Here is a 12,526-nt window from a genome sequence, read left to right on the forward strand (position 1 = left end):
ACTGATATACATTAATTTATTGTGGTTTACTTTTATGTACTATATTAACTATGCATGTTAGAGAGAGAGTAATGTAGCTAGTAGTGTATCTTTTTATAAGCCCATGCAAAGACATTTCAGATTTTTTTGCGGGTCATTCTCAACATTTATTTCGGTGTCGAGAAAGGTTAACATGTTTTATTTAGCCAACCAGATACACAATCACTAGTCATTGTGATTTAGATGTAGGGGTTTCATTTCAGATTTGCATATTATTATGCAATATATGATTATGTATGATAATAATAAGGTACAGTAGATATGTATTTCTGTTTAAACACCTAAAACACACACGCACACACACTGGAAGTGAAAAAAAAAACAAATTAAATGATGTTAAGCAACATCTTTACCGTCTCCGAACATGGTTTCAGAAGGCGGCGGAGTTGCAAAACACAACTCCTAACTCTGTCAGATGAACTACTGAAGTCCCCCCCCCCCCGACAAAGGTTAACAACACAACCTAGTCATCCTTGACTTCAGTAAAGCGTTTGACAAGGTCAGGTCCTTCACCAGCATCTTTTGACAAAACTACAAAACTATGATACATGCGGTCAGACATTAGAATGGACTCGAGCCTTCCTGACCGACAGAACGCAGAGATTTGTGGTAGATGGAAAGTCGGATCCTGCCCCAGTAGATAGTGGAGTTCTTCAGGGGAGCGTGCTTTGACCGATCCTCTTCCTTGCCTTTATTATTGACATTCCTCTCAGACTTTCATCCAAGATAAGAGACTTTTTGCAGACGACTGTGTGGTCTACAGACAAATAGACTATGATAGTGACTTTGAACATTTCAAGAAAGACCTCCATCGGGTGTTGCAATGGGAGAGGCTCTGTTGAATGTTTTTTCCACCCTGAGAAGTGCAGCATCCTGAGAGTATCGGTATATAAAAGAAGATCACCAATACTGCACAACTACACCCTCAAATAGCATACTCTCGCAAGTGAAAAAACACATCAAAGTACCTCGGGAAGGAACTGACGAATGACATGTCTCGGATGCCTCACATACAGAATGGTACACTTGGATTCCTCCGCAGGTCTCTAAGGATAAGCAACGAGAATGTAAATAGTGCTGCCTACTTTTCCACTGTTCGTCAACGTCTGGAATATTGTAGAACGGTTTGGAATCCATGTAAGAATGACCAAATTCATTGTCCTGGAGATGGTCCAGAGAAGGGCTGCCAGGTATGTGACGAACCGCTAATACCTGCAGCGTCACATTCATGATGGAACACCTACAGTGAGAAACTCTGGAATCGCGAAGGACCAAGACCCAGCTGACGATTGTATACAAATCTACAATGACCTTATATAAAATACATTTCGAGAGGGCACACTTGCATTACTTTTTAGTGAATTTAGTATATTATTTTATGCTTATAAAATGTGTTGGTATGATCATTTCCTTAAATGGAAAGTACTTTAATTGATATGCCTGTGCTCACAAATTAAGAAATAATGCGAAAAGTTAGTGACTCAGTCGTTAATCTGGTTCCCAGCTTCTATTGTATACAAAGGGCAGGTAATCCAGACTACACAGTCGTAAAATTAAGTTGCTTTGAGAATTTTGGTGAGTCTATGTTCTTAGTTTAACCCTAACTTAACTTCCTTTTGTCAACATCCTTCGAGAAATTCAGGTGGATACTAATAGTATTTCGTGAATCCATGCAATCCTATTATATCAGTTATATTTATTTACAATGTCTTTGTAATCCGCATAGCCCAGTTATTGCTAGGAACGTGCGTACCAATATGTTTCCTGGAGCAGGAACTGAAAAGAATATATCCATCTTTGATTTGTCACACAATTTCGCTAAAATCAACTAACATAAGAATCTGCCTTTTCTAACGTTGACATTGAATTGCATTATCAAGGCAGTTTATTTACAGGATACGCATATATTAATATATTAGTTTTAATAATAATCGGTTAAAGTTAAGGTCAAGTCAAGTAATATTTATTTATAAAGTCGGGTATATAAGAACATTTTAAAGGGGCCTTTTTCACAGAATTTGGCATATTTTGAAGTTTGTCATTAAATGCTTTATATTGATAAATGTAAACATTAAATTTTTAAAGCTCCAGTAAAAGATCAAACAAAATTTAAAAAAGGAAAATAAGTAGCCCGTAGCAGGGCTCAAACCAGTGACTCCCGGAATCCTGAAGTAAAAACGCATTAGCCAACTGAGCTATCCTGCCAAGCATACATGAGATGCGTAATTTATACGTTATATAAGCAATCTTTGTAGTTTCACAAATTTAAACGACAACAACAGAACTATCCAAATTATTCAATTGTTTCGCGTTGCAACGCTTTATAATTTTTAGGTTTGTAAATCGTCAAAAGATGCATATAATGGCTATATTAGGCCATGGCAAATGTTCAGTAATACTGTTTTCTCACAAATATCATAACTAAACAGAAAATTTGCTAATCTGAAACAACTTTTTTCAATTTTGTCAATTTACTAAACCGTGAAAAGATCCCTTTAACACAAGCTCTGAAGAGCTTTTAAAGCCGACTTATAAACTAAACATTAACATGATTACACCATAGCATATACAATTACATTACTTAAAACACATTATTAACATGTTAAACATGAAAAAATGAACCATACATGGCAACAAAATATGGGATAACACAATTGATTATTTATCTAACCAATCAATTTTTTAGATAAACAATTATCCAAGCAATCGGCTAAAATTGTAACTGTAGATACAGATTATAAAACAGCATAATTATTAATAAAGCAGAATAATATTATATAAAATAAACTGACTTAAGTTATTAAGCATGGATATAATAGGTTAAGCACAATAAGGTTATTTATCACTAATTTTGGTTGCTTTATCATGGAACATTATAGTACAAAACATCATTTTGTTTAGGATGGCACCTAGGAAGGGAAAGACGCAGAAAACTGAAGAGCAGGTTACACTCGGTCCCCAGGTTAAGGAAGGAGAAAATGTGTTTGGTGTTGCACACATCTTTGCCAGTTTCAATGACACCTTTGTTCATGTGACAGATTTGTCTGGCAAGTGAGTATATGATTTGAATCCATGAACGTTTTCAATGAATTGGTTTGCCCTGTTTAACGTTTGTCTAGGGTAAGTGTTTTTCTGTTAGAATCCCTGAGATGCTCAGCCATGAACAGTGGGTTTTACAAGTTTTTTACCTACTCGAGTTCAAACTCTGCAAGTCGCTAATCCCATATCAGCCACAAGCCAAGGTCTGCTTAACTGGTAACTCTTTGTTTTTCCCAGGCATTTTGCATGGCGCTGCAACCTTAAAATTCCCAATTGTGAAGGTTTAAAAAAATAAATATTGTTTTTAAATGCATCTTAACATTTTAATAGTTCATCTCCCATTCAGCTATCTCAGTAATTGCAATAATCCAACTCCAAGCTATTGATCCTTCGGCTCGCTGAGAGTTTCAACTGATTACAGCATTGTCCCTGTCAAGTGTCTCGCCTTCTTTAATCGGTGATATTAGCAACATAAACTATTTTCTGGCATAAATTAACGCACAACGGTTCATATATATATGTGTATACATATACATTCTAACACCGTTGTTTCGAACACCGATAATCCGAAGTCACCGTTATTTCGAAGTATTTTTCGGGTCCCGATTTTGGTTCTTCTTTGTTTAATGTACAATTTAATTGTTAATCCGAACTTCGTTAAACCGAAGAAATCGTTAATTCGAAGTGATTCTGTCGGTCCCAACACTATAATTTGCACCTAATTATCAATCTTTAATCTGAAGTCAAAACTGCAAAACACTGAGCGTAATTTCACACTTTTGTCGTCTGCGCGTGGCCGGTCAAGAGCCGATAATTACACCTTTGTCGTCTGCGCGTAGCGTGTTAATTTTATAATGTCGTCAAAACGACGACCACGAGGCTGACAACACAAGAACGAACATGATACCCAATCAACGTGTGACCACATACATCAACGACGTAAGGCAGTTCTGCGAGCAAAACACAGACGGAAGCGAGTTCTTCAATGTCCTTGACAAATGGGAGAAATATGTTACACGCGTCCAGTTTAGTGCTGCTAACGCCGGTGTTCAGAGAGACATCGCGTCTTATTTAAAAAATGTTTATTCATTTCCGAAAATGTTTTCATATGTATTTACATGTATGTTAATTTGTGCTATTTGTAATATTTTATATGTTCTGATAATTTGGTTTATTGGTTTATAAAGCTGAAAGTTGAATATTGCAATTAATCTCTTAGTTGAACCTTAGCAAATATAATATTCAGTGTTGTTTTTTTTCACCATTTTGGGAATGGGGCCGGGTCCATTTGGATTGGGAAAATTCGTAGCATTTTGACTAAAATTAGGAAATTAGTGTTGTTGTTTTGCTAACAAATGCTTCAAAATTGAGGATACAAGTGTGTCAAGTATTATATTTACTAAGGTTGATCTTATATGGATGGGAGATAAACAAAATATTGCGATCTTAAAAAAAAATAAAATATTTTTTATTTTTATTTTTTTTTGGAAATTGGGATTTTTTAGCTCCCATTTAAGAAAAATATATAATTTTTTCCATTGCGAAAGGGTCCGGTTACCGGACCCGATTTTGAATGAAAAAAAAACTGATATTCAAAACACTTATTCTAAATTTAATGTATTTGTTTTGTTTTTGTTTCCAAATTAAAAAGGATGCAGCCCAATTATTAAACTGGTGGGGGAAAGACATCAATACTCAATATGTTGGTGAATTAGTTGTCATATAAATAAATACATAAATTTTATGATTGCAATGAGCGAAAATGTTCAAGCGTAGAAATAAAACCTTAACAATGTTTGAAGACGGCATGGAATAAATAATGGTACTGTGTCCACCATGTTTCTGTAGACTTTTCACTATTATTTTTGTTTGATTTTAAATGCCGGAAGGTATTTATTTCAATCACTTGATTATTTCTAAATAATGTTTTATGGTACATTTCCATGCGTACAGGGAAACACTTGTCCGTGTGACTGGTGGCATGAAGGTGAAGGCTGACAGAGATGAGTCTTCACCCTACGCTGCTATGTTGGCTGCCCAGGATGTTTCTGAGAAGTGCAAGACTCTCGGAATCACTGCTCTGCACATTAAGCTTCGTGCCACTGGTGGAAACAGGTTTGTGGTTCATGATAATAGTAGCTAACTGAAACTGTGAACTCACTGTTATTGAATTTGTTACAGGTTTGGGAATAGTTGTAGTAAAACCTACACTTCAAAGATTAATGAATATGCTTTTTAAATAGGGCTGTAAGGATACATTCGAATTACTCGAATACAGCTGTGGACGAATCGTATTTGTTTTTCGCCACCTCCCGAACCGAATATTGACGAATACAAACCAGGGCTCGAATTTAACTTTTCTCTACTAGCAAAACATTGCGAGCAGCTTAAATACCAGCTCGCAAAATCAAAAACATTCTCGCAAAATTTGCTGGAAACATAAATAAAAGCAAGTTTGTACATAAGTTTAGTACTATTAAAACTAAATAAAATATGACATCAACCACAAGTTTGGGTGTTATATATGAAGTTCTTTTTCCCACTTTTTCACAGTTTTCGTGGAAGAATTTAATTTCCGTTTTTTTTCTCTCAACTCAACGGTTCACTTTGCTTTATATTTCGTTTTGTTATTTCAATCTGTGGGCAAAAAGAAACTAGTTATTTTTAGCTTCGACGACATGACTGTTCAGGTTTTTATGTCTTTTATAGTGAACATGTGTGGATAATCAACTGTTTCATGTTCTTTGTACCAATACCATCCGCATATATGTTCTATAAGTATACCAGTCTACATACAAAGTGCGATCTTCCGCATATGGGTATTCGGACGTTCTATTAATGGACCTGGGGTTTAGCGTTCACAACGTCGAGCGCATTTAGCAATATAACTCTTTTTTTTCACTCTTTCTTCACTCGCAAAAGATTTCTAGTGGCTTAAAACTTAACTCGCAATCGGTATTTTTCACTCGCATTTGCGAGTGTTAATTTTGAGCCCTGATACAAACAACGTGGTTTCGAGTTTGAAAGTTAAATCATCTTATCTGACCGTACAAATGAAGGTTCATACAATAAACCCCTATATTTAAATGTTTTTCTCATTATTCCGGCTTTTGTTATCATGTTTACCCCACCCTCTGTGTTACACAGTGAGATTATCAACAAAAATGGCGGACATCGGTTGAATATTTGAATTGAAAAATCTTTCGATGGTTGTTTAATGTTTATTTAGGTAAATACGAGTGATTTGATGCTCAAACATACACACAAAGGATAAGCAGATGGAATTTCTTTTTTGTTTATCTTTACGACAATGATTGTGCAACTTATCAACAAACATGGAGCCTAGCAAAGCCATTGCCAAAGGCAATGCTCATAGTTTCATACAATATAATGTCATGTCAAGTTGCTTAATTGTTCTACTCAATGATTTTATTGGTACTTGTCATGTTTTCAAAACTGTGTTCAAAGTTTAAGCAGTTCTAGTCAGTGTTTTGTTATTTCAAAGTGTTATATTTCATATTTTTATGCCCCCCTTCGAAGAAGAGGGGGTATATTGCTTTGCTCATGTCGGTCGGTCGGTCTGTCGGTCCGTCCACCAGGTGGTTGTCAGATGATAACTCAAGAACGCTTGGGCCTAGGATCATAAAACTTCATAGGTACATTGATCATGACTCGCAGATGACCCCTATTGATTTTGAGGTCACTAGGTCAAAGGTCAAGGTCACGGTGACCCGAAATAGTAAAATGGTTTCCGGATGATAACTCAAGAACGCATACGCCTAGGATCATGAAACTTCATGATGGGTAGATTGATCATGACTCGCAGATGACCCCTATTGATTTTGAGGTCACTAGGTCAAAGGTCAAGGTCACGGTGATCCAAAATAGTAAAATTGTTTTCGGATGATAACTCGAGAACGCATACGCCTAGGATCATGAAACTTCATAGGTAGATTGATCATGACTCGCAGATGACCCCTAATGATTTTGAGGTCACAAGGTCAAAGGTCAAGGTCACGGTGGCCCGAAATAATAAAATGATTTTCGGATGATAACTCAAAAGCGCTTTTGCCTAGGATCATGACACTTCATAGGTACATTGATCGTGACTCGCAGATGACCCCTATTGATTTTCAGGTCACTAGGTCAAAGGTCAAGGTCACAGTGACAAAAAACATATTCACACAATGGCTGCCACTACAACGGACAGCCCATATTCAGTATGCAATGATACTCAATTAATCAAATTGACAAATACTCATAGTTTCATACTAAATAATGTCATGTCAAGTTGTCAGTATTACGTTTATTCATTGAAATTCTTATTCGCGATTAAATATTCGTATTTGCCACCCTGTATTTGTGATACGTATTGTATTCGTCATCTAGTTATTCGTTACAGTCCTATTTTTAAACAATAAATAAAATGAAATCATAATTTTTCAACAAATTAGGTGTAATAGTCATTGCTTCAGGGGTTTTTATCTGATTTGGGGGAAAGGGCCTGGCCTTTTTTGAGGGGGGAAAAATCGCGCGAAACGTCGAATTTTGGGGGAAAAAATTGTGCGAAAAGCTGGATCTTGGGGAAAATAAGCTAAGTCTAAAATAATCAATTTTACATATTCTACTGTTTTTAAAACAAATTCAAGGCAACAGATAATTTAATTATGCAAGATTTTTCTAGTTTCTACAGTGGATCAGGATAACTTATATATTTAAAGGATAAAAAAAAAAATATATATATATTTTTTTTTTTTTAGGGGAAAATGAAATCTAGGGGAAATTTTACCAGCTGAGGGGAAAAAAAATCCAAGGGGAAAGGGCCTATTTTCGGCGGGTCCCAAAGAAGGAAAAAAAAACCCTGGCTTGCTTTGACAACACTTGTCGTGTCAATTTTCCATTAATAGCACACCTGAGCATAATGTGCTCTTTTAAGAACACCTGTTGGTTGTCAGCATTATCAAAATTTCCTTGTAAACATTTTTTGAGGCCATGTTTATTGCTTTATTTTATTACTTGTGAGAACATTGGTCTCAATTAAATCTCAGGCAAGTTTGAAACCCTTGTTTTTGGGGGTCATAAACTAGATCTCAAGGTCAAGTAAAAGTGAATTTCTTGTGAACAATTTAAAGGCAACATTTATTGATGAAATCTTGATGAAATTTTGTGCCAATCAAATCGTGGCAGAGTTTGAAAGGTGATTCCAGATTAGTTCAAAATTGAGTCAATATCTTGTTCATTAGGGTAAATAAGGGAGAGATCTTGTGAACATTTTAGAGGCTACATTTTTGTCCAATGTTCATGAAATTTGGTTTTAACACATTTTTGTCCAATGTTCATGAAATTTGGTTTTAACATTGTGTCCAAATGATATCTCTGATCCAGTTTGAAACTGAGTACAGTTACATGGTTAAAATAAACTGGCATTTCGGTTAAGCTGAATTGCCCACATGTTTGCTTTCAATACTTCTTGTTTAAAGCACTAGAGAGTTTTTGCGGAATATTTATCGACCCAAAGCTTATGGGCCCATGCAAATTACCATTATTGCAGTATTTGTCATAAGGAGCAGTGTTTGATCAATTTTGCTAATGATGTTCAATTTCTGCTTCCCGACAGGACCAAGACCCCAGGTCCAGGCGCTCAGTCTGCTCTGAGAGCTCTGGCTAGAGCTGGCATGAAGATTGGCAGAATTGGTATGATACAAATCACTCACTTTAATAGCACTGGTATATACAGATGATAGTGTGTTCAATGCTTGTTAACAGTTTTTTAACGTAACGTTGCATTTTCTTATAAGATTAACAGAAAGTAGAATTTAGCATTAGTGCTTTAAATTACTATGGGCATGACTGTGGATATGGATAACTTCCATTTGTTAATGCTCAGTCAGGGCCCTCAATCTATCAAATCTGTCGCAGAATTTCGGCTGCAGTCCCCCACCTGAAAAGTATATATTTTTATATTTTTGGGGGGAATTTTTTTTTTTTTTTTTTATCTTTTTTAGAAAGATGTGTCTCATGATTATTATATCTCAATTCCATTTCAATTTAATCTTTTCAAACATACTAAATTATGAAAAATGCAATGAATATAGTGCAAACATGTACAAATGAAATAATGAGAGAGTAAGTAAAAAAATCCCCCAAAAAGGGAAACGCCGTGAAAATTCCCCCTCCTAAGGGCTGCGGACCCCTTCCCCCAAAGTAGTGTGAGGGCCCTAGAGCCTCTGTACAAATTTATGTATAGATCTCATATAGTGAAATTTCTTAGACCTATTTTCACAATTGCATTATCTCTATTGTAATACATTTTTAATCGAATGCAGTGGGAGAAACTACCTTCAATAGCAGTGTTTCTAGTATATGAAGTATGTTTTCAAATATGTATTTATAAAAATGCATAAATACGCACAATGAAAACTTAAACTTTTTGCCAGCAATTGGTTTGAGTAATGTTCATCCCATGAGAAATGAGTTTTTAAATGTTTCACTACTTTTACAGCGCCTAGCCCTGTCATTTATTTCAATGGAAAATGATTACTGTGAAACCATTATTTATCGTCAGGCATTAATTTTCGTGTATTCCCTCAGTGGACCTGTTGACGAATTCAAGATCCTAACGAAAAATTATGTCTGATATTTGAACAAATTATAAAGACTGAATAACGAAAGGCATGAGGCCCTAAAATCCAACGCAATCCACGCATACATACTCCGTCTGTTTCGTTATCAAGATGAATCCGGTTTTGACACAAAAGGGTGTAAATTACATAGTGTACTTAACTGAAACACGACATTGCTCTAAAACGCGAGTGCAGTACCGCTGTATCGACTGCATTGACTTCGTTTAGGTAGAATAGTAATGATTAGCGCTAATTGTTAACAACTTTATTACCCATTGCGTGTATTGTGTTTTTCAATGTTGTTGCAAATTATACAGCCTCCACCAGGTATGTGTATAATACACATACCTGCCTCCACACAGCGGATCCGGATCAAAGACAATAAACGAAATTACGAGATGATGATGTGTGATCAACACCTGACTTATATACATTCTCTGCATTGATTACAAATTTATACAGAACATAATGATTTGTGTTTGGTTGTTTGCGTTTAACTACAATACAGATGTTAAAATATTTTGTGCTATCGATATTTATGCCCCCCTTTGAAGAAGAGGGGGTATGTTGTTTTGCACATGTCGGTCGGTCTGTCGGTCCGTCCATCAGATGGTTTCGGGATGATAACTCAAGAACGCTTAGGCCTAGGATCATTAAACTTCATAGGTACATTGATCATGACTGGCAGATGACCCCTATTGATTTTCAGGTAACTAGGTCAACGGTCAAGGTCACAGTGACTCGAAATAGTAAAATAGTTTCCGGAGAATAACTCAAGAATGCTTAGGCCTAGGATCATGAAACTTCATAGGTACATTGATCATGACTGGCAGATGACCCCTATTGATTTTCAGGTCACTAGGTCAAAGGTCAAGGTCACAGTAACTCGAAACAGTAAAATGGTTTCCGGATGATTACTCAAGAATGCTTACGCCTAGGATCATGAAACTTAATAGAAATATTGATCATGACTGGCAGATGACCCCTATTGATTTTCAGGTCACTAGGTCAAAGGTCAAGGTCACAGTGACTCAAAATAGTAAAATGGTTTCCAGATGATAACTCAAGAATAATTAGGCCTAGGATCATGAAACGTCATAGGTACATTGATAATGACTGGCAGATGACCCCTATTTATTTTTAGGTCACTAGGTCAAAGGTCAAGGTCACAGTGACAAAAAACATATTCACACAATGGCTGCCCCTACAACCTTGTTTAATTATTGACAGCTTTGACAAGTTTTACGATACATGTTTCAAATCAGTATTACCGGTACTTGTAGCAATTGAAAACGTAATAGGTAAAGAGAAATTAGCAATCATGACGATTAGTTCCATCCAAACGTAGGGTATTTGTTTACAAAAATTCACTTATATTTTTGCGCGATTTTCAGGAAATCCCCGGAAAGCACGTTTTTCGAATAACTGAGTATGACGCAATAAAACATTGCTTTGTATCCTAGGCTATTGCATTCAATCTAATTTAAACTCATTCGTCCATTGGTTGTTACAATTAAATCTGAACTGTGCCATATGAAACCGCTGTCCCATAATGCACTGTTAATTTTACACTTCAGAAAATTATTGTACTTAACGTGATCAAATATTGACGATGTAAAACTCTTGAAACTTTATTGAAAATTGACCAAATAGTTTGCTTACACTAATTTTATCCAATAATCTTCGCATCGTCTCTAATTTGCGCAGATAAAGGTAAGATTGTTATTAGTTTGGCGATGATAATAAATGAATAAAACCAATTTGCAATTGGCTTCACTGTTTCAAACACTTGTTAAGGGTTATTTGATCCCACTAATCCGCTAATCATAATAATGATACACTAATGGGGGCCAATTACTGATCACCTGATAACAAAAGACTAGTATATTGACATGTGACAAACAGGCCCCACCTCCTGCAAGTGACTCAAGTGTCCTCCCTCTTTCCCTACTACGATTTATCGCAACCGCGATATATTTCGGACAAACAAATCGGATATTGACTGAAGCATTTTTATTTTTTTTCAAAGTCAGGAATTGGCGAATTTTAGTGCTGACGAAAACGTCATTTTTATAAAAATGACGACATTTCGTGCTGGCGAATGTAAATGGTTTCACAGTACCTTCCTCAAGCTTAAATTTGCACTTTTCATTATGTTGCACAACTGTTGTGTTTGAATGTTTTAAATGCAAATCTCAATATGTAAAAATTCTTAAATTAATGAAAAGTTAAGTATCTGACTATGGTTAGTGTCGGACTTTGCACATATAGATGTTTTAAACAAGAAAATACTGCTAACATGATAAATATTTTATCACTTTGAAAGCAGAAAGATTGCATTTCATGTGAAAAATGATTTAGTGTAATATATTTTATAAAATAACAACTTATATGAAAAACCTGTTTTGAGCTCTATGATTACCAGATGCCAACCCTACCCTGTTTACTCTTTAGAATTGTTTGAGTAAATTGACTATTTACAGAGGATGTGACTCCGATCCCCTCAGACAGTACCAGGAGGAAGGGTGGTCGCCGTGGTCGCAGATTGTAATTGCTGGCATTTTTTGTGTCTACACTACATTAAAAGAAAAAAACATTGAACTGTTCTTGCTTTATTGGATTCTTCATCATACATGTAACTGTAAATTCTTGATAAGCCAGAAGTGTGCAGTATTAAGTTGCAATTTAAGCTTTCTCTATATACCAGAAGAACTTTCTTTGAAACTGTAATTTAATGCTGTAACTCCGCAATCTGTTAATGTGTTGCTTTTAAGATTAATGTTGCGTTGTGTTTGATTTTTAGCTCACCTCTTTTAGTGAGCTAT

At 35.7% G+C, this 12,526-nt stretch overlaps 3 protein-coding genes across 3 annotated transcripts in view; all 3 read left to right on the forward strand.

Annotated features, from left to right (window-relative positions):
- LOC127868686 (G protein-activated inward rectifier potassium channel 3-like) overlaps positions 1-6,855 on the forward strand; it is a 318,245-nt gene extending 311,390 nt beyond the window's left edge. Inside the window, exon 4 of the transcript XR_008044227.1 lies at positions 6,786-6,855. The gene's annotated coding sequence lies outside the window, so the exon portion shown is untranslated. The remainder of the gene's footprint in view (positions 1-6,785) is intronic.
- Positions 1-12,526, forward strand: part of LOC127868700 (WD repeat domain phosphoinositide-interacting protein 4-like) — a 379,045-nt gene that overhangs the window by 272,391 nt on the left and 94,128 nt on the right. The gene's annotated exons all lie outside the window — the stretch shown is intronic.
- LOC127868715 (40S ribosomal protein S14) lies at positions 1,570-12,302 on the forward strand. Its single transcript, XM_052410720.1, has 5 exons — positions 1,570-1,681; positions 2,941-3,090; positions 5,032-5,193; positions 8,696-8,772; positions 12,185-12,302. The coding sequence occupies exons 2-5, from the start codon at positions 2,942-2,944 to the stop codon at positions 12,250-12,252; spliced, it is 456 nt and encodes a 151-aa protein (XP_052266680.1). The 5' UTR covers positions 1,570-1,681; position 2,941; the 3' UTR covers positions 12,253-12,302.

The sequence above is a fragment of the Dreissena polymorpha genome, chromosome 2 (assembly GCF_020536995.1).
Source record: "Dreissena polymorpha isolate Duluth1 chromosome 2, UMN_Dpol_1.0, whole genome shotgun sequence".
Lineage (NCBI taxonomy): Eukaryota > Metazoa > Mollusca > Bivalvia > Myida > Dreissenidae > Dreissena > Dreissena polymorpha.

Bases quoted from the DNA above. Each gene is read 5' to 3' on its own strand.
- LOC127868715 (XM_052410720.1), top strand. From the start codon at position 2,942: ATGGCACCTAGGAAGGGAAAGACGCAGAAAACTGAAGAGCAGGTTACA. The intron at 5,194-8,695 runs GTTTGTGGTTCA...GCTTCCCGACAG, and splicing joins CGTGCCACTGGTGGAAACAG to GACCAAGACCCCAGGTCCAG. The intron at 8,773-12,184 runs GTATGATACAAA...GACTATTTACAG, and splicing joins CATGAAGATTGGCAGAATTG to AGGATGTGACTCCGATCCCC.